This window comes from Balaenoptera physalus (genome assembly GCF_965194825.1).
Source record: "Balaenoptera physalus genome assembly, chromosome: 11".
Taxonomy (NCBI): domain Eukaryota; kingdom Metazoa; phylum Chordata; class Mammalia; order Artiodactyla; family Balaenopteridae; genus Balaenoptera; species Balaenoptera physalus.
In genome coordinates, this window is record NC_138896.1 from 20,577,551 (window position 1) to 20,600,902 (window position 23,352).

General features: G+C 39.1%; 1 protein-coding gene across 6 annotated transcripts in view; it reads left to right on the forward strand.

The window, feature by feature from the left end:
* Window positions 1–23,352, forward strand: part of CARMIL1 (capping protein regulator and myosin 1 linker 1) — a 323,524-nt gene that overhangs the window by 206,008 nt on the left and 94,164 nt on the right. For all 6 annotated transcript variants that reach the window (XM_082413018.1, XM_082413015.1, XM_082413016.1 and 3 more), the window contains 7 exons: window positions 1,150–1,219; window positions 9,705–9,786; window positions 10,583–10,682; window positions 10,784–10,838; window positions 15,334–15,506; window positions 17,079–17,147; window positions 19,905–19,998. In XM_082413018.1, coding sequence (XP_082269144.1) covers window positions 1,150–1,219; window positions 9,705–9,786; window positions 10,583–10,682; window positions 10,784–10,838; window positions 15,334–15,506; window positions 17,079–17,147; window positions 19,905–19,998 — 643 coding nt within the window. The remainder of the gene's footprint in view (window positions 1–1,149; window positions 1,220–9,704; window positions 9,787–10,582; window positions 10,683–10,783; window positions 10,839–15,333; window positions 15,507–17,078; window positions 17,148–19,904; window positions 19,999–23,352) is intronic.

Sequence of the window (23,352 nt, forward strand, 5' to 3'; positions counted from 1 at the left end):
CTCGGGGACTCTCTCTCAGTGGATGAGACCAGAGAATCACTGAATGGGGGAAAGTCTCAGAGACTTTGGCATGAAGTAATTCCCTACTTTCCCACCTCCCCCTTCCCCTGGGGTAGTTTTGGTGTCTGCTAGTAGAGGTGCCTTTCCTGGGAACATTGAGAACAGGTAGTCACCCCCAGGTGGCAGTTGCCTTGGTTCTACTCTCTAGTATTTACAACTGTCTGCCTTGCATTATGGTTATTGCAAAGGAAACATATTTGTTTCCTTTGCTTGAGATTGGCAACCCTCTCATGCTCATCTTTGTACTCCTCACAGGGCCTAGTTGAGGGTCTCTCTTCCTTTCGGTGTAATTAATGGATGTGGGTGCATGTATGAAGTTTTTGTTTCAAGCCTGTTCAGTGGTGTTGGATTTTACAGGACTGACTTGTAAAAGTGGAGTCAGTTCATTCTCTTACATATGAGATCCCTATGATGAGTCCAGTCTCCTCCATAAGCAGATAAGAAAAATCCTTTGCAGAGTGGTGATGGTGTTTATCCTGTGACCAGCTAGTAGTTGGATAGACAGGCAGGATCCTGCTGCACTCAAACTGAAGACTAGCACCTTATCTTCCATGCTGTCACACCCTTACCCATCCCACCTCTGTAAGTCCTTTAACAAACTCATCTAGATATGATTTCACATCCTGGAATACTCTAGAGCCTGCCTTCCCCCATTAACATAACCCTTAGGGAAAACTAGCTTTACTTTGCTATTCTAATAACAATTGCCTAATAATATTCTAAACATTATTAAAGGTGTTCTCAAGCAGATGCAGGGGGCAGTTTATCTGTGATGAACGCAATTTAATTTCAGTGTGCAATTAGGAGCACTGTTGGTTTATTTCCTTAGGAATAGCAACCCTGTCGGGTTTTGCATTTACGAGGGACCCGCTCCGTGTCAAACAGAAGAATGTTTCCCTGTCATTTTTGTCACTACTCTTGGTGGGCGGAAACGCAGTTGGCATTTTAAAAAGTGAAATGCTGCTTGGTGCTTGACCTATGATTCAGAAAAGGCCTTCTTCTTTCTCTGGGTTTTGTTCAGTGTGCTTACACATTTTTAGAGCAACAAATGGAATTTTTATCTAAAGTGTGTGTGTTTCCTCCCCTCAGAGCGCTGTTATTGGGCCTGGCTTGTAATCATAACTTGAAGAGAGTTTCTCTTGATCTCAGCAACTGTGAGGTAAGAACACCTTTAGATGATGCACTAGGATAGATAATAGCCTGAAAATTGCTTTGTCTTTTTGCTGGAAACAGTGTGATACTGTGATTCCAGACGGTATACAACAAGCAGAATACCACGCTTTATAGAAATTTCTGATGTTTGTATATTGTGAGTGTAATCTACAAACAGCCATGGAACACCATTCAGAAAGCAGTCAAATGTGCTTTTAGTGACTTTTCTTTTTCTCCCCTTCTTCATGCCAGTTGCTTAAGTATTTTATGATGAAACTTGGAGATATCAAGCCTTAAACTAGCTTTACCATCAGGAAAATTGTACCATACAGCCTTCCTTGCAGGTGCCAGATGTGTACAGCCTAACTTGGATTTGGAGAGTGTGAAAGGGAAGATCTTTGTCATTAATTTTGCTTTTTAATATCTTCATTTTAAAACAGGAAAATTAAGATGCTTCTCAAAATTATAGTAACTACAAGCAGTTTCTATCAAAGTGCACACAGAAGAATTGAGACTAAAAGCTTCTACATTTTAGAGGGTACCTGAACTTTTTCGCTATCTTGAAACTTTTAGTTTGTGTGGAGATTAGTAAGAAAATACCCGGGTACAAACTATCCAGCCTCTTCAGAGCCTGACTTTACCCACCATGTCAAACTTGGTGCCTTTTCTCAGGGCTGGAGGTGGGAGTTTATTCATTCCTATTCTTGGGCCTTTATGCCCACTCTTCTCTCTTTCCGGAACACTCCTGCCATGTCCCTCTTTTTCCCCAAGGCCTCCCTCTCTTTGAGGATCTAGTTCAGGTCCTGTCTCCTCTGTACCTGCATCAGATTCATACTGTTTGATCGGAGTTTGGCCATGACTAGCTATGCGATCCTGGGTGAATTACTTGATAGCATTACATCTCAATTACTGCATCTGCGAAAAGGAAACAACATTAGTGCCTCTCCTAGTAGGTTGTTATGAGGTTTAAAAGAGCTCTTCTTTGAAATGTGATGTTTAGAACGTCCAGTACCTATAAAGGTTGTTCACTATTGTTGCTTATCTGTCTGTACGTTTCTTCCCTGACTGCTTCAGCACTTTGTGGTCTTGTTTTTTTTTAATTGTCTCGTACTTAATAACGGTGACATACATTTGGACAGTGAACCATGTAGTGCCTTGCACAATTATTAAATTGGCTCCTGTATGCTTTCCCAGCTGGGTTGTGACTTTATGGAAGGCAGTATTTGTGTCTTACTTTGCTTTGTGTTTCCTTTAGCCCCTAACAAAATGCTGAGCACTAAGCCAACACTAAATAATGAAGATTAATGCTTTACCTCTCGGAAAATTCTAGAAACTGACAAGTCTGAAATCAGCCATATAAATTGTTAGTGCAGGATTTTTTATTAATTTTGAGCTGGGGTGAACACCAACTGTGTGTGATTTACTAGCCTTTTTGTTTGTTGGGGGGAGTGGAGGAAAGGGAAAATCCTAAAAACCTAACCTGGCATTGTGAAATTTTCATGTGCAAATTAATGCTCTTTCATTTATAAAGACAGACCATAAAACAGAAACTAGCTCTGGTAATATGAATTAATTATTTGTTTACCAGCACTTAAGATTAAGGGCATGCCAATAATAAAAATTCCTTATGAGGGAAGGCGTAAGACGAATGAGGATAGAAAGGGTTATTCTATTAAAAAAGCAAGTTGATATAACCTTGATTGCTCTGTTAGATCAAAATACTGAATTAGCAATAACCCATATGCTTTACTATCCTGATTAAAGATCGTGATTGCTACCAATATAACATCATTCATTTAATTCTGTAATCAAAACTGGAATGGACATAAGTGATCATCTGATTCTCATGCTTATTGATGAGGAAACTGAGGTCTAAAGAAGATGAAATAATCCAGCTCACTAATGGCAGAGTCATAATCAAAGTATGCTCTCCTGATTGTTGTTAATACTAGTAATTATTAGAATATTATACAATTAGACATTTTCTTTTCAAATAAGTTGATAGGTACCATATGCCCAAAGAACACTGTGTTAGATTGTCACACAGCTTGTTTTTTAAACTCCTTTGTGATCCTATTCAGAATAACTTTCAGAGACAGTTATATTTGGTGAACCGTATAAAACTAACTAACATTTTTGTGGGTCAAAAATGGCAGACAACTATGGAGAACAGTATGGAGGTTCCTTAAAAAACTAAATATAGAACTACCATACGACCCAGCAATCCCACTACTGGGCATATACCCTGAGAAAACAATAATTCAAAAAGGGTCATGTACCACAATGTTCATTGCAGCTCTATTTACAATAGCCATGAGATGGAAGCAACCTAAGTGTCCATCAACAGATGAATGGATAAAGAAGATGTGGCACATACATACAGTGGAATATTACACAGCCATAAAATGAAACGAAATTGAGTTATTTGTAATGAGGTGGATGGACCTAGAGTCTGTCATAGAGAGTGAAGAAGTCAGAAAGAGAAAAACAAATACCATATGCTAACACATATATATGGAATCTTAAAAAAAGAAAAAATGGTTCTGAAGAATCTAGGGGCAGGACAGGAATAAAGATGCAGACGTAGAGAATGGACTTGAGGACACAGGGAGGGGGAAGGGTAAGCTGGGACGAAGTGAGAGAGTGGCATGGACATATATACACTACCAGATGTAAAATAGATAGCTAGTGGGAAGTAGCCACATAGCACAGGGAGGTCAGCTCGGTGCTTTGTGTCCACCTAGAGGGGTGGGATAGGGAGGGTGGGAGGGAGACGCAAGAGGGAGGGAGGGGATATGGGGATATATGTATATGTATAGCTGATTCACTTTGTTATAAAGCAGAAACTAACACACCATTGTAAAGCAATTATACTCCAATAAAGATGTTAAAAAAAATATTTTACACAAATGGAAGAAAAAAATGGCAGACTATTGGCAGTTTCATATGGATCCATCAAATGGCTAGTAGACTTTTTCCTTTATAATTTTTCTTAATAAAGCAGGAATCCAGATCAAATTCTGATGGTAGGATTGACCATTATTGTGATGATAATTCCATCTTCATTTTGGCCATTCATTTATGAATTATATGATAAAATGATACTGCTGAGATGGAGACCCCTTAATACTACCTTCGTGCCATGTTGTTCCACCATCTTACAGCTTGAATCACAGTACTGGTGACCACGTTTATAAAGTCACACATTGTGTTGCTGCTCATAAAAATTAATGAAACACAAAATTATTTTTGTAAATTAAGGTGTCTTGTGACATTTTTCTTCTTAAAGCTAGATGTCCAAATTTAACTAGGTTTCACTTTGCTCATCTCCATGATACAGTAAACCTCTTTCCTATAAAGGTACTAGAAGTTACAATATTTTCTGTTTAGAATGCTTGGCACTTAGAGTATTAACTACTACTCCTTAAATAATTCATTGCTTCAGAACTTATGTAATGCTCTTGGAAAAAAGCTTTCACTAACTTGGAAGTTTAAAATTATGCATATGTGAATTTTTTTTGTTCATTCTCTATTTAGCCACAGTAGACAGTCTTCTTTACTCTTATCATGCCAGTCAAAACCATGGAAGAATTCATCACTTCATGATGAATAAAAAGAAACTGATGATCAGATAAATGCCCCCACCTGTGGTGGGTTGGGGGGAAAGAAGCTTCACCCTGATGCCATAATCATCTCGGGAAGTCATTTCTACAGGGGTGGCTTACTCAAGATGAGGGACTGACAGACCTAAAATGTCAAATGTCTGTTGTATAATACTGGGGAGTTTCAGATGTGGGCACTGTATGAGTTCAGTGCCCCCTACAAATGCCTCTAAGTACAATAGTCTACCCAAACCATGGAAGCAAAGAACAAATGTGAAATACCATGAAATTTTTTTTCATATTTATAAATAGATCACTTATTTTATTATAAAACAGCTGCTCTCCACTTATTAACTTTGAAATTAGGTTTATATGGGTGTCATAGAAAGTAAACGACCATCATCTAAAATCGTGGTCGAGTTTATTTGGAGGAGAGAGAATGTAACCTTGAAACAGGAATTAAAAGTGTCTAGACAGGAAACTTAGAATAACTTTCCGTAAGCAAATTATTTTGTTTTTACCATTTACTGGTTCCTTTACTCTTCACGTTTACCTTTCTTGGTGCATTATCCTTCAGTACTGCCCTGAAAGAGGCATTTCACACTCATCAGTTTGAATGAGAGAGATTTACACTTCACGCTATTAAAAAAAAAAGTGTCATGCAGATATTTATAAATTATGGAGTTGCTTTCCTACAACACAAACATCCTTGTTATTTAGAAACTTCAATCCAGAATTTGGGGCTGTAATCTTTTGCTCTGTGAGGGCTCAGCTAGTCAGTACTGAAATTAACCTTTCATTTACAGATAACTTCTGTACTTAGAGAAAAAACTTACCTGTTTCACATTAATTATGTTATCATTTCATTTTCTCGGTCTTTTAGTACCAGAAAGGTTTTCTTTGAGAAGAATAAGAAAAAGTAGTCATGGACGGCAAGAGATTGTCATAGCAAACAAAGGGTGGGCACTTCGGAATCCAAAAGGTTCCCTTCTTTCAGCCCTCATTTTTCACCTGTGGAATGGGGATTATACAGTCATCCCTCAGTATCCTCTGGGGATGGGTTTGGGGAGCTCCCACAGATACCAAAATGCACAGATGCTCACATCCCCCATGTAATATAGTGGAGTACAATAAATACAGTTGGCTTCCATATCTGCAGGTTTTGCATCTGCGGATTCAACCAACCTAGGACTGAAATTTTGCGGACGGCCAACTGTAGTAGTTTGCTGAGATAGTATTTGGCACAATGCCAAGCCTAGGGTAACTATCTATTAGACCATTAAAAACAAAATCACCTTCAAAGCTGTTTTAAATCTCTCAAGAATAATTAGTCTCGTCAATTTATAGGCACACTTGGTTTTGGACACAAAACAGCATTACCCTCTACGGCCAGGCTCTGAACGGCCTGTGGCTGATCCCAATTCACTCTCAAAGCGTAAGGACTTAGCATCTGTGCAGATGTTCAGAGAAATGTGTGTGTTCCCTTGTCCTCAAGGTTAGTTCCAAAACAAGAGTTTCAAAACTCTTTTATATATAGTGATAGTGATGTTGACATTCATATGCATTCTCCCCATGTACCCCTTTGCCTGAAAGGAGGCAATGGGTGTATGCATCCTGGCTTGTGTTTAAAAATCTTATTACTTCATAGTCATACTTCAAGGGAAGAACAAGTCAGTGCTGGGACTGAATTCTTCAAGCTTAATCTCCTTCCAAGTGAGAGAGGAAAATCTCTGATACTTCAGAGAAGACGTAAAGGCTAGCCATAACTGAGGATTTGTTGCAGTCTGGATGTGGGAGTTGGTTCTTTTAAGGAGAAATTTTCCTGCACATTATGCCATATTCATTGCAATGTGCTTTGATGATGAGTAGAAAAAAGAGCATCAGATATTAAAATTTGTAACAAGTAGGACATTTGCAGCAAGTCACTAGTAACTTTTCAGACAACTCCATTCAATTTGATAGTCATGCAGCCAGCTTTGAGGTGAGAAGGCGGGTTTGCTTGTGTGTGTTGAGCGCCATCATTGCTGTACCCTTTGCTATCACTTTCCTCTTAGGCTGGGTATGGAATGCAAAATGGAAAATGTTTCACCACAGGATGGACATAAGCAATATAATGCATGCAGCTATTTGGAAATGCAAGTATTTCCATTCTCTTGGAAATGACAGTGTATATACAGTTGACCCTTGAACAACACGGGTTTGAACTGCATGGGTCCACTTATAAGTGGATTTTTTTTCGCTAAATACCTCCTATAGTACTACATCGTGGTTGGTTGAATCTGCACGTGGGGAAGGAACCACGGATACTGAGGGCCAACTGTAAAGTTATACTTGGATTTCTGATTGTGTGGAGGGTTGGCCCCCCCCAACTCCCCTCACCCCAGAGTTGTTCAAGGGTCAGTTGTATTATATATCTTTCTTGGGTTCTAAATTACCTTTTGGCATCAAACCCTGCTAGCGAGGATATATTGAACTGGATCATGTCAAACTATTTTCTGTTCTTGGAGAATCTTACAATATTCACAGTTTCATGTGAGAAAATTTCCCAGGATAGAAATTATTTTTTCATTAAAAATGGAACCCCTATAGAGGACAAGTGATAAATAGGGAGGTTATTTTATATATAAACCTGTAATATTTGCTACCTCTTTTTAAATGGCAAGTGCTCTTGAGGAAGGAAAATGAATTATTAAAAGTTCTCTAGATTTTAGTTTTCCTTGTTTCTGTACCCATTATGGATGTTTTTGTATTAGATAGAACTATTCACTTAGAACTATGAGTAACAGCTGAAATATTCCACCTTCCTTGAGTGAGACCACACTTCTCTCTTGAAAGAAATGTGATTTTATTTTTAACATTTCAAAAAGTATTGAGTGATTCAGTCACATTTACTCCTCTTTGATCTTGCTTTCTTTTTAAATAATGCTAGTGTGTGGGATCCAAATGAGAGTAATTTAAAACCAGTTTTACATGCAGACACAGCCTCTAATTATGCAAATTTGTTTAAAAGGATTTTCATTTACAGTAATGGAAAAGCTTTTACTGTTTTGGGAAAGCCTTAAGCTTTGGGGGAATTTTAGGCATCTAATAACCTGTGAGTTCAATCGAATGTTCTTGTGACTGAAGGTCAGTTATTTTCTTATTTAAGTTTTGGATTTTTGTTTTGGGAATTTATTTTCGTTGAAGTGTTTTTTCTGACTCTGCTTTTCACATCGTGTGTTGATAGAGACTTCTATTTCTCTGTTCTTATTCTGCTTGCTTAACATTTTTTGTTTTTTCTCCTTGGGCTTCCTTAGCTTGGCCATTGTGTAAGTACTTTATGAATTAATAAATTAGGGTATAATGACATTTTTTAGTATTGGAAAATGTTAGTATTATGCTACAAATATCAGTCAGGAGTATTTGTAAAATAAACAGAATTGAGCACTGAAATCTCACCTTTATTTTCCATTTTTGCAAATGGAATATTTTTACTATACGTTATAGTAAGAAATAGAGATTTTGTTGTAGAAATTTGACTTCTCAACAGAGAAATCACTAACAGCAAATAATGAAATTGTAAAAGCTTATGTTTGTCTTCTCAAAAGCATAATTTTTTTCATGCTCTGAAAATCAAATTATGTTCCTTGGAAGTGTTTGCCTAAATTATTTCCTGCTTTAATGTTGACATAGTCTACATATAACATTCACTTCTTCAAATATTAACAAACTGTGACCTGGAACAGTGTTTCTCAAATCTATTTGTGAAGAACCTGGGTGTTGTTTTTTAATTTACAACCAATCATAAACCAGTACTTTGGCAAAAATATAATAAAAATGGCCGTAGCTCCACACACTGGATTCGTAGCCCTGCAGCTGTGGAGTTGGTTGGCCTTGGTTTCCCTGAAGTGTGTAGACCAGCCTCCTGGGGAGGTCTGCCTCTGTGTGACACACCCCGTCAGAGTTCACATCAGGCACCTCATCGTGATCTGCTGTTACCTGAAAAAGTAGAAAGGACTGAATTTACACACCCAGCTGAAATACTCCTGAATAAAGCAATTCCAAAGATCTGTGCAAAATTCTGCTTAACATGTAAGCAGCCAGGGAAATTGGCAGGGTTTGGTCCAGGGTACCACAGACATATTTCATCTAAAATAGTGAAATAAGGATTCTTTAAATTTTTACATCAAAACTTGAACAAGGAGAAAGTGTTATCAATTTGGTATAGAATTTTTACATAAATTTTAATTTTCTTAAGTGAATAGAGAAACTACCATGTTCCTTGGCACATAGTAGGTTCCCAATAAATGAGTTTCTTTTCCCTTATTAGATCGTAAGTTTACTGAACAAAGGGCCACAGCTTGGGAAACTGCATCCTGCACAGTGTTTTACACATAGTAGGAACTCAGATAGTTGCTGCACGGAAAACAATAATACTCTGACCTCTGTCAAATATGCTTTTGGTTTTATGGGAAAAGATGAAAAGGATTTTATAGGTCTTTACTGTCCCCTTTGGTTGTTTTGCTGCTACATGGTGGAGAGTTATACCTTGAAATCTGTAATAATCAAATAAAATAGTAGCCGTATCTAATGTATAAAAGGGATTTGTTAGCTTTCCAAAAGTCAGAAATGAAGAAAATTCTTGTAAGTTGACGGAGACCGTCTTGGCAGTGGTGATGCGGGGTGGCCTCTGTCTTCTGTTTCTTTTTCTAATGATTTTCAGACTTATGTGAGATGGGAAACCATATAATGACTAGTGATTAGCTCTTTACACTGATGATAGCGTTTTTGGAGTTGATAAGTTTTCACTTTTTCTTTGGTGCTAAGTTTGAGACTATATCTCCTATTTTTCATTTTTTTGGCTTTACCCCTCCAGTGACCCCTTTACCTGTTTGATTTGTGTTTCTCTAGCTGAGATCTGGAGGTGCGCAGGTATTAGAAGGCTGCATCGCCGAAATCCACAACATCACCAGCCTAGACATCTCCGATAATGGTAAGTCAGAAATCAGAGAAGAAAAGACATAGAAATGTTATTTGAAGCAAGTTGGTAAAGGGAAAATAATCTTCTAGCCCAATCTAGACGACACCTTAATAAAATTGTTATTTCACTTCTTGACTAGAGGACCTTTTAATTTAACAGAGTTTATTTATGGAATAATTCTGTGCCAAAGTCTTACTAAGATTTTTCCATGGCCAAAAATGAAAAGTCTATGCAGTAAAACAATTCAGACCAAGAAAAAAAAAAGTTATCATCAATACATTGATAAAGATCTGAGTCCAACCCTTTGCATGCTTAGTGGTAATAAAATTGAGGTCTTGTTTATTTATTCAGAAACTTGTTTCATTAGCTTTATTTCTACTGGTTATAGTAGCATGTGCATATGAACTTGCATAGACAAGAATGCAGTATGAATTTGCATAGACAACTTTAACTGCAGTTACTTCCCAGTGAGCAGTATGTCAGAATCTTCCTTCACGAAGGGATGGGGAGAGATGAAATTTTCTGCTGTCATACCTCCCCATTCCTTGTTGACTTTATTTAGCCACTGATTGCATAAGAGATTTAGATAAGTCTTTGTGGAGAATGAGTTTATCCCTGTGAAATAAGAGGACATAAAAAGAGGACAAAGAGTTCCTTTGGCGGGGGTTGGGGGAAAAAAGATTAGCATCTCAGGGCTCTCAGGACAGAAAGTCATCCACTGCTTTGCACCTTTGTTTAATTGTGCTGCACCTGAGAATTTATTTATCCACATGTGTGTTGATTCTCCATTTACTCTGATTCTTTCCAGGTTTAGAATCTGACCTATCTACCTTAATAGTGTGGCTCAGTAAAAACAGATCCATACAACACCTGGCGTTAGGCAAAAATTTTAATAATATGAAATCCAAGTAAGAGTTTTGCATTTTTTTATATGACAATGATGAAAATAACCAGCCTCCTGAAAGCTTTTGATTTGATTCCACTGTCCACATCTTTAAAATCTCTTTAGAAATCTGACACCTGTGTTGGACAACTTAGTACAGATGATTCAAGATGAAGAATCAGTGAGTATTATTTTTAACACTCTTGCCTAAAATCTGCCGTTTGTTGCTGTTCTTACTAATTATGTCTGCTGGGTTAATGCAGATATGCTTTCAGATAATTTTATCACTGTATACATTTTCTATTGTTACTGTTTTTAAGTGCAATAAATATTTATGCTTTAGTACAGTTTTAGAGTGTACTTAAAATTTACCTACTCTTCACTTTATTCAGCTTATCACTTATTAAAGGAAGATTGTAACTAATAGATGAAAAGATGTATACATTGACTCCTAAGCCCATCTTTTAATAAGCCTTACTACTTCCTAGCTTCAGCTAATACAGTAATCTGCAAGTGTGAATTTTTACTCTCTAGTTGACTTTATAACCTTCTGTCATGCTGAGAAACACGATGTTGCTAATTTGAATTTCATCTAGTAATTATGCAGAATTACAAGAGACTAAGAAAGGTATCCCCCATCTTAAATTGTGTCTAGAGCTCTAATAATCCTTCTTATATTTTTATTTCCTTTAGTTGTTCCTGGCTAAGACTCGGTTCAGGGTAAAGAAATTTAATTTCAAATAGTATCCTATTTAGCTGCCCTTAGAAGTGCATTAGGATAAAGGAAGATATTTTATGGACAAAGTGAGAAGCGCTCTACCATTAATTCCTTTCATGGAAACCTGGTGCATCACATCTTATATTTTACTGATGCTCTTTAAGATTTTGTCCCTTTCCTATCTTAGTCCTATTCAGCCACCAAAGAGCTTTTGTGGTTCCTAACATCCAAATCAATTTGTATAATGAAGATTCGTATTATTCATGTTTGGTGATAGCTACTTTTGTAGGTCATAAGAGTGATTTCCTGTATTAATCATGTGAGATATGTCACATTTAAAAAAAGTATCATTTTGGGACTTCCCTGGCGGTCCAGTGGTTAAGACATTGCCTTCCAGTGCAGGGGGTGCAGGTTCAATCCCTGGTGGGGGAACTAGGATACCACATGCCTCGCGACCAAAAAACCAAGACATAAAACAGAAGCAATATTGTAACATATTCAGTAAAGACTTTAAAAATTGTCCACATCAAAAAAAAATCATTAAAAAAAAAGTATCATTTCCCATTTTGAATTCATATAGGGTTATAGCAAATTCTACTATAACTGTAAGCTAAATTTTTGGAGAAAGCCATGCGGTCAGGAGAGATGGAGACTGGTACTTTTCCTTGCTTACCCTTGCCCACATCTCTTTGTGGAGCTCTGATCTGGAGGGCAGGAGAAAATTCTGTTGTCCTGCCTCTTCATTGTGTGGATATAATTTCCAACCTGTGGACTAGAAATGAAACTCATTATTATTTAATGAATTCAGACACTTGTCTTTGTCCTCATTTGCTAATAAACCCCATATTTTGTTACTCTTATACTGGGTTATTAAAGTTAGAGGCATAATTAGAATGTAATTTATACTTTTCAGAATTCATGCAGTTTGTTTTACATATTTAATTTGACTTTATACCACCCTGCTGTATTTGAGATTTTGATTTCCTAGTATTGGCCCAGTTTTAAAAGGTTGGGGAAGCCAGTATTGCAGAATCATATTGAATAATCATTCCCAAATATTTGTTCCTTAACACATATTTTAGGAAAATTTATATGTTATGAAAAATATATTTCTCAATTTCATGTTTTGCTTATTACACAAGGGTCTTCAAACTCTGTTCCTATAATTTTCAGAGTCTCTTACTCAAAGATAATCTTGATATTTAAAGTACACCGAAAAACATATTCGCAGACGGTAAAGTTTGCTACAAAAATGTGAACTCTGTTATAAATTTGAAAAGTTGCCGCTAATAATGTACAGTGAAAAGCCTTTTATGTTCATGTCACAGAAAAGTAGGTGGCTTTTTCAATAAGTAATTACCTTCTTTTTATTTTTTTTCTACTTCTGAATCAGTAATGTGCAAAACTATTTAAAATGATTAGGAGTTCAGTCTTGTGACTATAAAAATTCCACCCATAACTGGCACCATTGGGCTCATTTTTTGGTTTTATGTTTTTAAAGGTTTTTACATATAAAAAGTAAACTCTTTGCTTTTTACATTCTGACCTTGTGTCTGTAGAGCTTATTCTTAGACAGCGTGTGGAATCTTCCGATATTGCACAATACGTTCACTTGGACAACCTAGACGCACGGGCTTCAGTGTCGCCTTCAACTCTAGACAGTGGTTGTCAGGCTGCTGCTCCCAGAGTCGAGGGACGGTAACATTGAAGGGCCAAGATGACAGGGACTCTTGTTCTGAAGTATTACATACAAACCTGTGTTGTGAACAATACAACAGTATGTGTTTGTCAGGACTCCTTGGAGTCCCTGTAGCAAGGAGACAGATTGTCAGATTAGGCATGTTCAGCTATGAACAGGAATAGTAAGATTTCAAATAGTAATGTTTCCTGGAAGTGCAGTAAATCAAGAAGGGATGACCTTATAAATATGCATGCAATTCCGGCTGTTCTGTTCGCATTAATGGCTCTGCCTATTACTTTTAAGTGTTAACTGGGGTGTATTAGGGTTTGAATATAGTACTGGAATTGGTGCTCTCCAGCTTGGAGACTTGGCAGTTTTCCAGTATTAGGAAGAAGCCGTAATGTGTCATTTTTGTAGGCATTGAATAGAGCTTATTGAAATGATGGGAGATGCGATTACAGCTTTTTATTAAAGCAACATTGCTTATGTTTTCATTTAAAACATGAAGTTTCCGGAGTCTGAAGCATTTTTCGTTTAGTTTTTTTTCTATCTACTGGAACGTAGACTCTTAAGAAAATTGAAGCTCCCTCCCTAAACCTGCCTGAGTCTAAGATTATGCAGGCTTTTGGGCTGAGGTTTTAATTGACTTGGCACTTACTATGCCATTTAACCTTAAAAAATTTGATTCTAATTTATATAATATTACCTTTTGATTTTACCATAGATGTATTACGTTTAGAAAACATGATCAAATTTGGACAATAAGAACAATCACTCGGGAAAACTAGAACCAAATGCATAATACCAGTTTGTGGACATATGAGTCTTGAAACTGTCAACACTCTCATTCTGCCTCCTGAGCCTTTTGGCAGATGTGCCTGGAACAGGTGTTCTATTAGAAGTCTATGTTCAGTGGTTAAGTGGACACGAATACACCCCACGATTTGTGTGGGGGTCCTACAGACCACCTAGGCACATCTCAAGAACCCCAGTCCCACGGGCCACCATGGAACCTGGTCATAGATGATCCTAGAGGCTGCTTCCAGCATCCACCTCCCTGTAATGTCCGAACTGCTTATGGAGTTAGCATATACAATTGCTGAATATGGCTGGACCAGTGTAGACCACCGCAGGCAACCCAGAAGACATCCAAATCCCCCGGAGAAGTCTTAGTTCTGACTTTTAGAGCAACATTGTCTTAAGTCCTGGAATTCGCACCACCTCATTAATTCAGTTATGGCTGAAATCAGGGATTGCAATTTAAATACCCACAGGGCTAGGAAGATGACATAAACAAGTGTGAGCTGGGTGTAAGTAGGGAGCCCATTCTTTTTTTTTTCGTCAGATACTCTGTAGGCCAAACAAAACATGCCTCCAGGCAGAGGGCTTTCAGTCTCTGGTTTAAATAGACAGTGAGTGGATTGGCTTGGGTTCACCACACAGCTTACAGTAATGAAAGGGTCACACACACTTGACTTTTTTTTTTTTTAATTTTAAGTGTGTCTTTTGATTGGATCTTATAAGACAAAGCTAAGAGTGAGGATCAAAAAGATCTCGGATAAGCCAACAGGGGCAATGTTGTGCAGGAGCTGAAAACACAAAATCTGCAACCGGCCTGTCCGGTTCCTGTTCAGCTACGTTCTCTGTGACCTTGGTTGAATCACTTAACCTTTTCGTTTCTTACTTGAGAAGTAGGGATAACAATACCTAATGTAATAATACTTAAGTATTAGGTTACTGGGAGGATTAAATGAGTAAATATATGTAAAAAGCTTAAATAGTGGTTAAGTATTCAATAAATGTCAGTTATTATTGATCTTGGCTGGGTTTTATTTTGCATTTACTACTTCTAGTAATTTAGTACTAGTATTCCTCTACTAGTATTTTAAGACGTCATTTTACCTTGCATAGAAATAAAATGGGTCAAGGGATAGTGTTGCCATACTGAAGCGCAGACATTTTTGTGTAGTATTTTTATTTCTTTCTTCCCATCCTCCACTGCAAAAGAGCTGGCATCTGCCACATCTGCCACAGCTTCCCTTAGAAGAGAGGTGGCTGATATTCAGCATTAAGACACACGCTCTTCATGTTTGACTCCAAAGGTCCAGAACCTTCAGGTCCCATTCATCAGTGTCTTTTGGCCAGAAGTTTCCAAATGAGGCACTTTGTGTTTGTGCGGTGGGTCCCTCCCCTGATGGTTCTCCATCAAGTGGGTCCCAGCGAGCGGCAGCAGCTCTGACAACACTGTGTGAGCGCTGCCTGGTGTTCCCTCCACAGCCTCTGCAGTCCTTGTCCCTGGCTGACTCGAAACTCAAGACCGAGGTCACCATCATCATCAACGCCCTGGGAAGCAACACCTCCCTGACCACAGTGGACATCAGTGGGAATGGCATGGGGGACATGGGGGCAAAGATGCTGGCCAAAGCGCTGCAGATCAACACCAAGCTCAGGTACGCAGGCCGGGCCCTCGGCCCCGAGGAGTGGATGCTGGTTCAAAGGAAGGTCTGGAAGAGGGTCTGACCCAGCAACCGCTGCGGGGCCGGCTGTGTTCGCGTGAGGCCTCAGTTTCCCAGGTGACCAGCTGGAGAGCAGAAGCGACAGCTTCAAGTCTGTTTTCAAAATATGGAGGAGGGCGTTCCCAAATTTAGACACAGTCATTCCTTCAAACTGCTGTCTTAAAGGTTTCCGCTACGAGGCAAACCCGACTGAGAACCATTGCAGTTTCCCATTTCACAGCAGCATTGACAGCTGATTGATGTGTCGGGAAAGGCAGGGGGCAGCAGAGGAGGGGTTTGGGGGCAGAGCTGGGAAGACTGGAGGAATAACATGAGGGGCTTCCCTGTACTTGGTTGTGAGCCCAGCGTCTTATCTTCCCTTCCCACTCCTGCGACATAAAGACCTAAAACCCAAGGGATCTATGAAGTCCTCTGGGTCGAAGGCAAGTTTGTACTGGATGCAAACTCTTCATTTCAGTGGTTTTCATCCGTAGTGCTTCCCAAGCATGGCTTTTGTTAAGGATGAGCTATGCAGTAACCACTTCTCTTAGGGACTAGTTATCTGGTCACCATGTTACCATCCATGGTTCAGAGAGATCCAGTTGCTACCTAGCCCAGCAGTCTGGTGAAGGAAGAGTTAATAATTCACACTGCTCCTCAAGGGCTTTTTCTGGCTGTTTCCCTTGCTTCCCAGTGTAAGGCAGAGCCTGCACCTTCTGTCTAAACAGAAGGCAAAAGCCAAAATCAGCAGTTTCTTTGAAGGTCAGTGTGTACGTGAAGAAGGTCGTTGAGGTTAAGAAGAGAAAGCAATTAGAGGTTGTGATCCTGGGAGCGTTCAGACAAATAAAAGCCATTTCATGTGTCGGGTGAATTGACAAATCCTAAAATACTTCTGAAGTATTCACATTCTGAAAGGAAAGTAATACTTTTCTTCCAAAAGAGATTTTGTATTTAAAAAGTAAACCACCTCCTAGGGTAACTGAGGTTTATCATCAGAGTGAACTCAGTTGCTGGGATTGCTGATCATATCATGTCAGGGCAATGATGAAATGTCAGAAAATATGACCACTTTGTCCCTCTAGTTGTTTAGAATAGAAAAAAGTCTCAGTATCTGGAATTCTTTATGTTGGACATGAGACTGTTTAGCCTCTTGTATAAATAGCTTCAGCCTCAGACTTGAATACTAGAATGCTGTTTGGAGAATATGTTGGGAGAATATCAGGGAAATCAGGTTTCAGGGCTTTCTGGCTAGCAAAGCATTAGGTGACTTAATGGTAAGTTAATGTGTGTGCTGTTGCTTTTAAGTATGTTTTTTTTCATAGTACTTGAGCAGAGAATGGCTTTGGAATCTAATGTTGGGGGAAATGCTCATCCTTGCTTTGTTTGAAACAAAGCTGAACATTATTCCTTGCTCATTGTACTAAAATACCTAGATGGTGTTGCCTATAAGAGATTTATCTGCAATGGGAGAATCATTTCCTCCATTCTTAAGTATCTGATCATTTATGTGATTTGGTTTCCAAACAGGACTGTTATATGGGACAAGAACAACATTACTGCCCAAGGCTTTCAAGATATAGCTGTTGCTATGGAAAAGTAAGTTTTACTTAGGACTTCTTTCTAGAAAAATAGAAAAGAACCAATGGTGTTTGTGTCTCTGTGGGGTAATACAAGTAGCAATGGATTGGGAATCAGAAGGTCTGGATCTGATTAGTCTCCTGCTAACCAGCCATGGGACCTGGGAAGACGTTGACTTTCCTGTGATGTGAGTTTCTTCATCTATAAAATGAGAGCAGAGATGCTTATTCCGCCGAACACACAAGATCATGGTTGCAGGGGGGTGGGGTGGAGGGGGCTACACAGCGGTCACCTTGCTTCTTTCTCCTTGTGGTTTTAAATCTCCTTCCGCTGGATCTCACTTTTTTTGCCCAGGATGACATCTCTGAATCCAGTGGTGAGAAGAAAGCTGAGGTCCAGAAAATAAAAATGAAATTGATGAAATGGCAAGGCTAGGGCTCACTGGTCTCATTTCTGTAAAAGGCTTTTTTTTATTACCTTCGTAACTAAAGTCTGCAACTATTATTTATTGTCAAATTTACTTTCCTAGTAAACTAAATGGGGAAAGAAGAATACAAATGTGGCTGAAAAAAATGCTAGAAATCTGGTTCTTTCTGAGCTTTTCAATCCTCATATTGTATTCTAATGGTAGGAATGATCAAAGCAGATTTATAGCATTAAAAACGAGTGGTTACAAAATGTAGGAGGGAAATTAGGGGCCAGTAGCATAGAAGTTGGGCCTCTTAGGAGGGGGAGGGGGTGCTCATTATTTTGTGTTTTCCTCCATTCACGGCCCCTCAGGTGGCGCTGTCATGCCCAACATGGTGACCTGGATAAAAGCCTAGACCTGGAATTAGGAGCCCTCCATTCAGTCCCCAGCTCTGTCACCAATAAGCCTGTGATCTTGAGCCTATGATCATTTCACCTCATTGATGAATTTTTCTTTTATAAAGTGAGAAATCACAGTAAATTATCTCTAAGTGGCTTCAGTTCTAAATCCCGTGGTTCTCCTTTAGCCAGGAAATCAAAATTGCTGCCACCACCGCCATCACTAAACATCACTAAACAAGGCAGCTTATACCATCATCATGGCCACCTCTCCCGGGAGCCTTCTGTGACTGCAGAACCTCCTGTAATGACACCTGTTGCACACAAAACCTTTGAATGGAAACATACATTTACAGATTGCTGCATTTGGGTGCTAACAGCACAGCTGCCACTCTAATGACGTTGCAGACTGCCAGCCCAGGCAGGTCTTTGTGAGAAGCCAAGAGGATGCACCCCCAACACTCCACGTTTCCAGACTGAAAGCAGAACTCCCTGATCACAGTCTGTTATGTACTCTGTGCTCCAAGATGCCAATGGTGTGAAATCACGTTTGGTTTAGATAAACCACGCTGGTCTGAAGCATGATGAAAAGTGGATGAGGGAAAAGAAAATCTTCAAGGCTGCAAAAAGAGACGTATTATCTCTTAGTTTCAGTTGGCTGGTTCCTCTTAAGTCAAACAAAAGCAATTTTGCTCAAACAAAGCTAAGGTAAAAATTAAAGTTATAGAAATAACAGCCTTGTCTTTGCTGATTATTTTACTTTCAGCCACCTTGTCAGTTGGACTGGATGAAGAACAGTTGTTTTTTTTTCCCCATTAGGTAACCATCCAGATTGGCTGCTTTTATTAAGATGACTGTTTATTTTCTTTATTATTTCTTCATTATTAGTACCTATTTTAGGAATTAGCTGTTAATTTATTCTTCCAGTAGAAGCCATCTGACTATCCATAAGAGTCACACCATGAGCGCTGCTTGTTGTTTAGAGACCTGAAACAAGCCAGCTGTGGGATGCCTAGGTACCAGTTGCCGACACGTGGCCCACAAGGTCATCCTTCCTGAGTGTCTTGTTGTAGAAACAGATGCATTCTGGTTGGGAGAGGGGAGGCATCTCCAGGGCTAGAGTTTGTGGTAGGGGAGCAGGTGTGAGTGTTCATCCAGACACATAGCACTTTGTAGCAAGTTCAGGAGCAGAGGTCAGAGTGCAGATTTAGAGTTCTCACGCAAAAATGACTCACCCTTGCATTCTTGTGTCTAATCAGCCAGGCAACAGCCGTGTGAGGTATTAAATAGACCCAGAGTTCCACAGTTGCTTTACTTGGTGTCTAGAGCCTGGGGCACTCGGGCTGATTTGGGGTGCCAACTGCCAGAACCTGCAGAGGTCGGGGTGTTGAGCCAGCAGGAAGGTTTTCTAAAGACAGTCACTGGTCTCGGACTTGGTTATTTAAAGGAGCCCAGAGCCTGAACAGACTGCTTTTGTGGATGCTCACATCCTTGGCTTGGTGAGCAAATGTTTTGGTTCTATTTTGGGTTTTTCCTCTACCATTCTGGGTCTGTCTGTCACGTTGTCACTGTGGTAATCAAGTTACCTTCAGATCTGTTGGTGACTAAAATCCAAGTAGCAAGTTGATGCTGGACTTTTTTCCTAGCCTTTCTCTCAGGCCATCTCTCCAGTTCCAATTTGAAAATCCTGTCCTTGCTGTAATTGAAAACTGAAAGCAAAACAACAAAACCAGATTCCTTCAAGTTGTGTAGGTTTTGTAGGCAGCGTGAATTGACGAGGTCACTCGTGGTGTCACACAGGTGGTAGGAAAGAAGGCTGACCTGCAGTCGAGGGGCCTAAGATGGTCCGGTAGTTTAGAATTTCCTAAGACACTCTGGCAACTCTCTTTTCGGATTTTAAAAAGAGTGCTGAATTAAGATAATAGGAAGTTATTTTCAAATAAACATACCATTTTCTCCTTTTTCTAGGAATTACACGTTGAGATTTATGCCAATTCCTATGTATGATGCTTCTCAAGCCTTAAAAACAAACCCTGAAAAAACAGAAGAGGCTCTGCAGAAGGTATTGAAGGATCAGTAACTTAATTATAATAAATTCACATTCGAGTGGAATTGTGTGGATAATATATTCTGAACATACGAACAGTGCTTTGTATTTTACAAAGCTTTTTTCACATTAGCTTGTATTCTTATGGTCACGACTGGCATAATGCATGACTGGGGGAGGAATAAAATAAAGACTAAAACTTGTCATGAAATTTAAGTGGAGTAAAATAACATTCTTACAGCATCAACATGCCAGACTTAGGCATGGATAACTCCCTCTTCGTCCATTGGAGAATGTGTACAAGTGAATGACAACTAACACAACCTTCATCCCCTTCATCCTCAACAGCTAGAGCCTTCCCTTCCTTCTTCATCGAGAAATTTAGGGTATTACTGAGATCTCGCTTTACCACCTTTGTCTGTAAATGTGTCTGAATCCACACCCATGCCCACCTCCTTTCTGGCAACCCCAGAGGATGATGGGTACCTTCCCCTTCAAAGCCCAGCCATCTTCAGTGCCTTTGACCCCAACATCTCTGCCCTGTGCTGGAAACTTGCCCTGTGAGTCATTCCCTCGCTTTTTCATATCTTCATCCTTCTCGTTCTATGGTTATGGCTACCTTTCTCTCTACTTTTAGATGTGCTCAAATATTTCCCATCCGAGGAAGCCTACTCCACCTTTATTATGGTGTTATTTGGGAAATCTTCTAAATCCTTCTTCCCTCTTTGTTCTTTCATCTGGTGGTACCACCCTCTGTCCAATCTCCTAAGCTTGACTTTTTTCCCTCTGTATCTTCTGTAGCCAATCAGTCACCAAGTTTACTGATTCTAGTGCATAAATCTCTTCATTAACTCTCCTTCCCTCTATTCCTATAACAGATGCCTTTATTCAAACCTCATCCTCTCTCACCAGGATGATTACATCCTCTTGTCTGTTTTCCATGCTGCGGTCAAAAATAGCCATCTTCCTTCATGGTGAAGTTGATCAGACTAAAACCTTCAATCCATTCCTCCTGGTGGCTTTTAGGATTAAAGCCTAATCTCCTTAATTTATCATGAATTTCTGCCCAGAATCTGCCTCCTATTCACCACCAATTTCATCTCTTACCAACCCTTAGTCTTTGTGTTGCTCTACCTCAGGGAACTTATTAGAAATGCAAATTCTTGGGCCTTAGAAACTGGGGTGGGAATTATACATCTGTGTTTTTCTGAGTTGTCCTGGTGATTGTAACATTTGAGAATCACTGAGAATCACTGCTCAAATCTAGATGATACTCGTGCTTTCCCCACTACTGTGCATATCTGTTGAGATTGAAATCAAGGGTAAGTTCATCCAGAAAGACTTCTCGGAGTCCCTTTTCCCTGCTAGGTAGGTGGTCTTCTCAGAATTTCCTGTGGTTCTCTCTGTCACTGGCCTTGTGACATTGTTTTAAGTTACCTGCCTCTATTTTTTATTTTTTTCCTCCCAGCGACTGTGAGCTCTTTGAAGGCAGAGCCTATATTTTTCATCTTGTTTTATTCTCAGAAGCTAGTGCAGTACCTGGCATGCATGCTTGGATGGATGTTCTTCAGACATTCAATGAATTAAAGAGAGTAAGGTTGGGAGTGGAGGGGAGAGGAAGCTGTGGTGTAGCAAAAGAAACTATCTAAGGTTTGGATTCAGAAGATCTGACTAAATGAAACTCTTCCCAGCATTGTAAGTTCAGTATGTATTTAATTTTTCTGAACTTTAGTTTCTCCATCTACATAAAAAATAAAGCTACACGATAACTGTATTTAGCTGACACTTAGCATATAGTTTATACTGGGTGCCTGACACTATTTTAAATGATTTACATAAATTAACATCTGTCATCTTTAAAATAAACCCATGAGGTAGGTTCTGTTATATGCTCATTTTACAGATAAGAAAACTGAAGGACAGAGTGATTAAGTAATTTGCCTAGGGTGTCCATGAGGATCAAATGAGGTGGTATATGTGAAAAGCAGTTTGTAGACCATGAAGCAATATACAGACTTTCGATATCTTTACACTTTGCTAAAGGATATTAGTCAGCTTATAACAAAAGACATATTCTACAGAAACAAGGTTTCTGGTTTCAGACTAGACATGTAAAGAGTTTGGAAGTCATCATTCCTATCCTCACAACAAGAAAAAATAAGCTTAACAAACAAAATCAGTGACTTTTCTTAGGTCTGCCAGAGAATTGAGGTTACAAGGCAAACTGTCACCCTGGAAACTGGAGAGATGGTGATACAGAGAATCACAGAGAATCAAAGCTGAGATCAGCTTACCAGGGGCAGAAGCTAATGGAGCTGGTAACTCAGAGGAGTGCTTAAACAGTAATTGATGAATTGCTGGAGGCTTAGTGTGGACTAGTTTAAGAGCTTAAAAAAAAAAAGAAAAAAAGAAGACGCTAAATACTCCTAGGTGCTTAGTCTTAGGGAGGCCCTGACCTTTGCATGGGTTTTAGTTACAAGAACCCCAGGTTATCACAGTGAAGATTGAAGGAGGATAATTCACTCATGTTTCTGGCAGGGGGAAGGGAAAAAGTAACCATTTTGAAATACACTCAGAGCATGCTGTTCTCCATAACAAAGGCCGACCCTCAAGAGAAACTATTCTACCAGAGCCTTATCTGACCTAGTAGAAGACAATTAGACCACTGCAGCCCCTTCCAGCCTTCCTGTTTCACATAAGGGAGGAAAAAAAAAAAAAGACCAAGAAACACTTCTGAAGGTCACAGTCCAGGGACTCAGGCCTGGTTTAAAAAAAAAAAAGCCTAAATTTAATCATAAGATTATAGAATGCTTCCCCTCCCTATTATACTTACATCACATATCAATTATAATAACACTGAATTACAACTAAGCAAAGCTGTAAGACACTTTATTTAAGGAGGCATTTCTAGGGAAACCCCAAAACAGCAGGGGAGACATAAACAAGGTCAATAGAAGAAATTAACTGGCATATACAGTTACAGCAGACATTCAACACACCTCAGCTTCTAGCCAGAGGAACATAAAAGCCTCACATTAAAAGACTGATTACCTCAGTTATTACTAGCTACATCATATCTGGCTTTCAACAAAAAATTACAAGGCAAGCTAAAAGACAAGAAAAAACACAGTATGAAGAGACAAAGCAAACATCAGAACCAGACTCAGATATGACACAGATTTTAGAATTATCAGACAGGTAATTTAAAATAACTATGATCAAATATGTTAAGGGCTCTAATGGAAAAAGTAAAAAAAAAAAAAAAGCAAGAACAGATAGGTAATAAAAGCAGAGAGACAGGAACTCTAAGAAAAAATTGAAAGGAAATGCTAGAGATCAAAAATGCTGTAACAAGCAAAAAAATGCCTT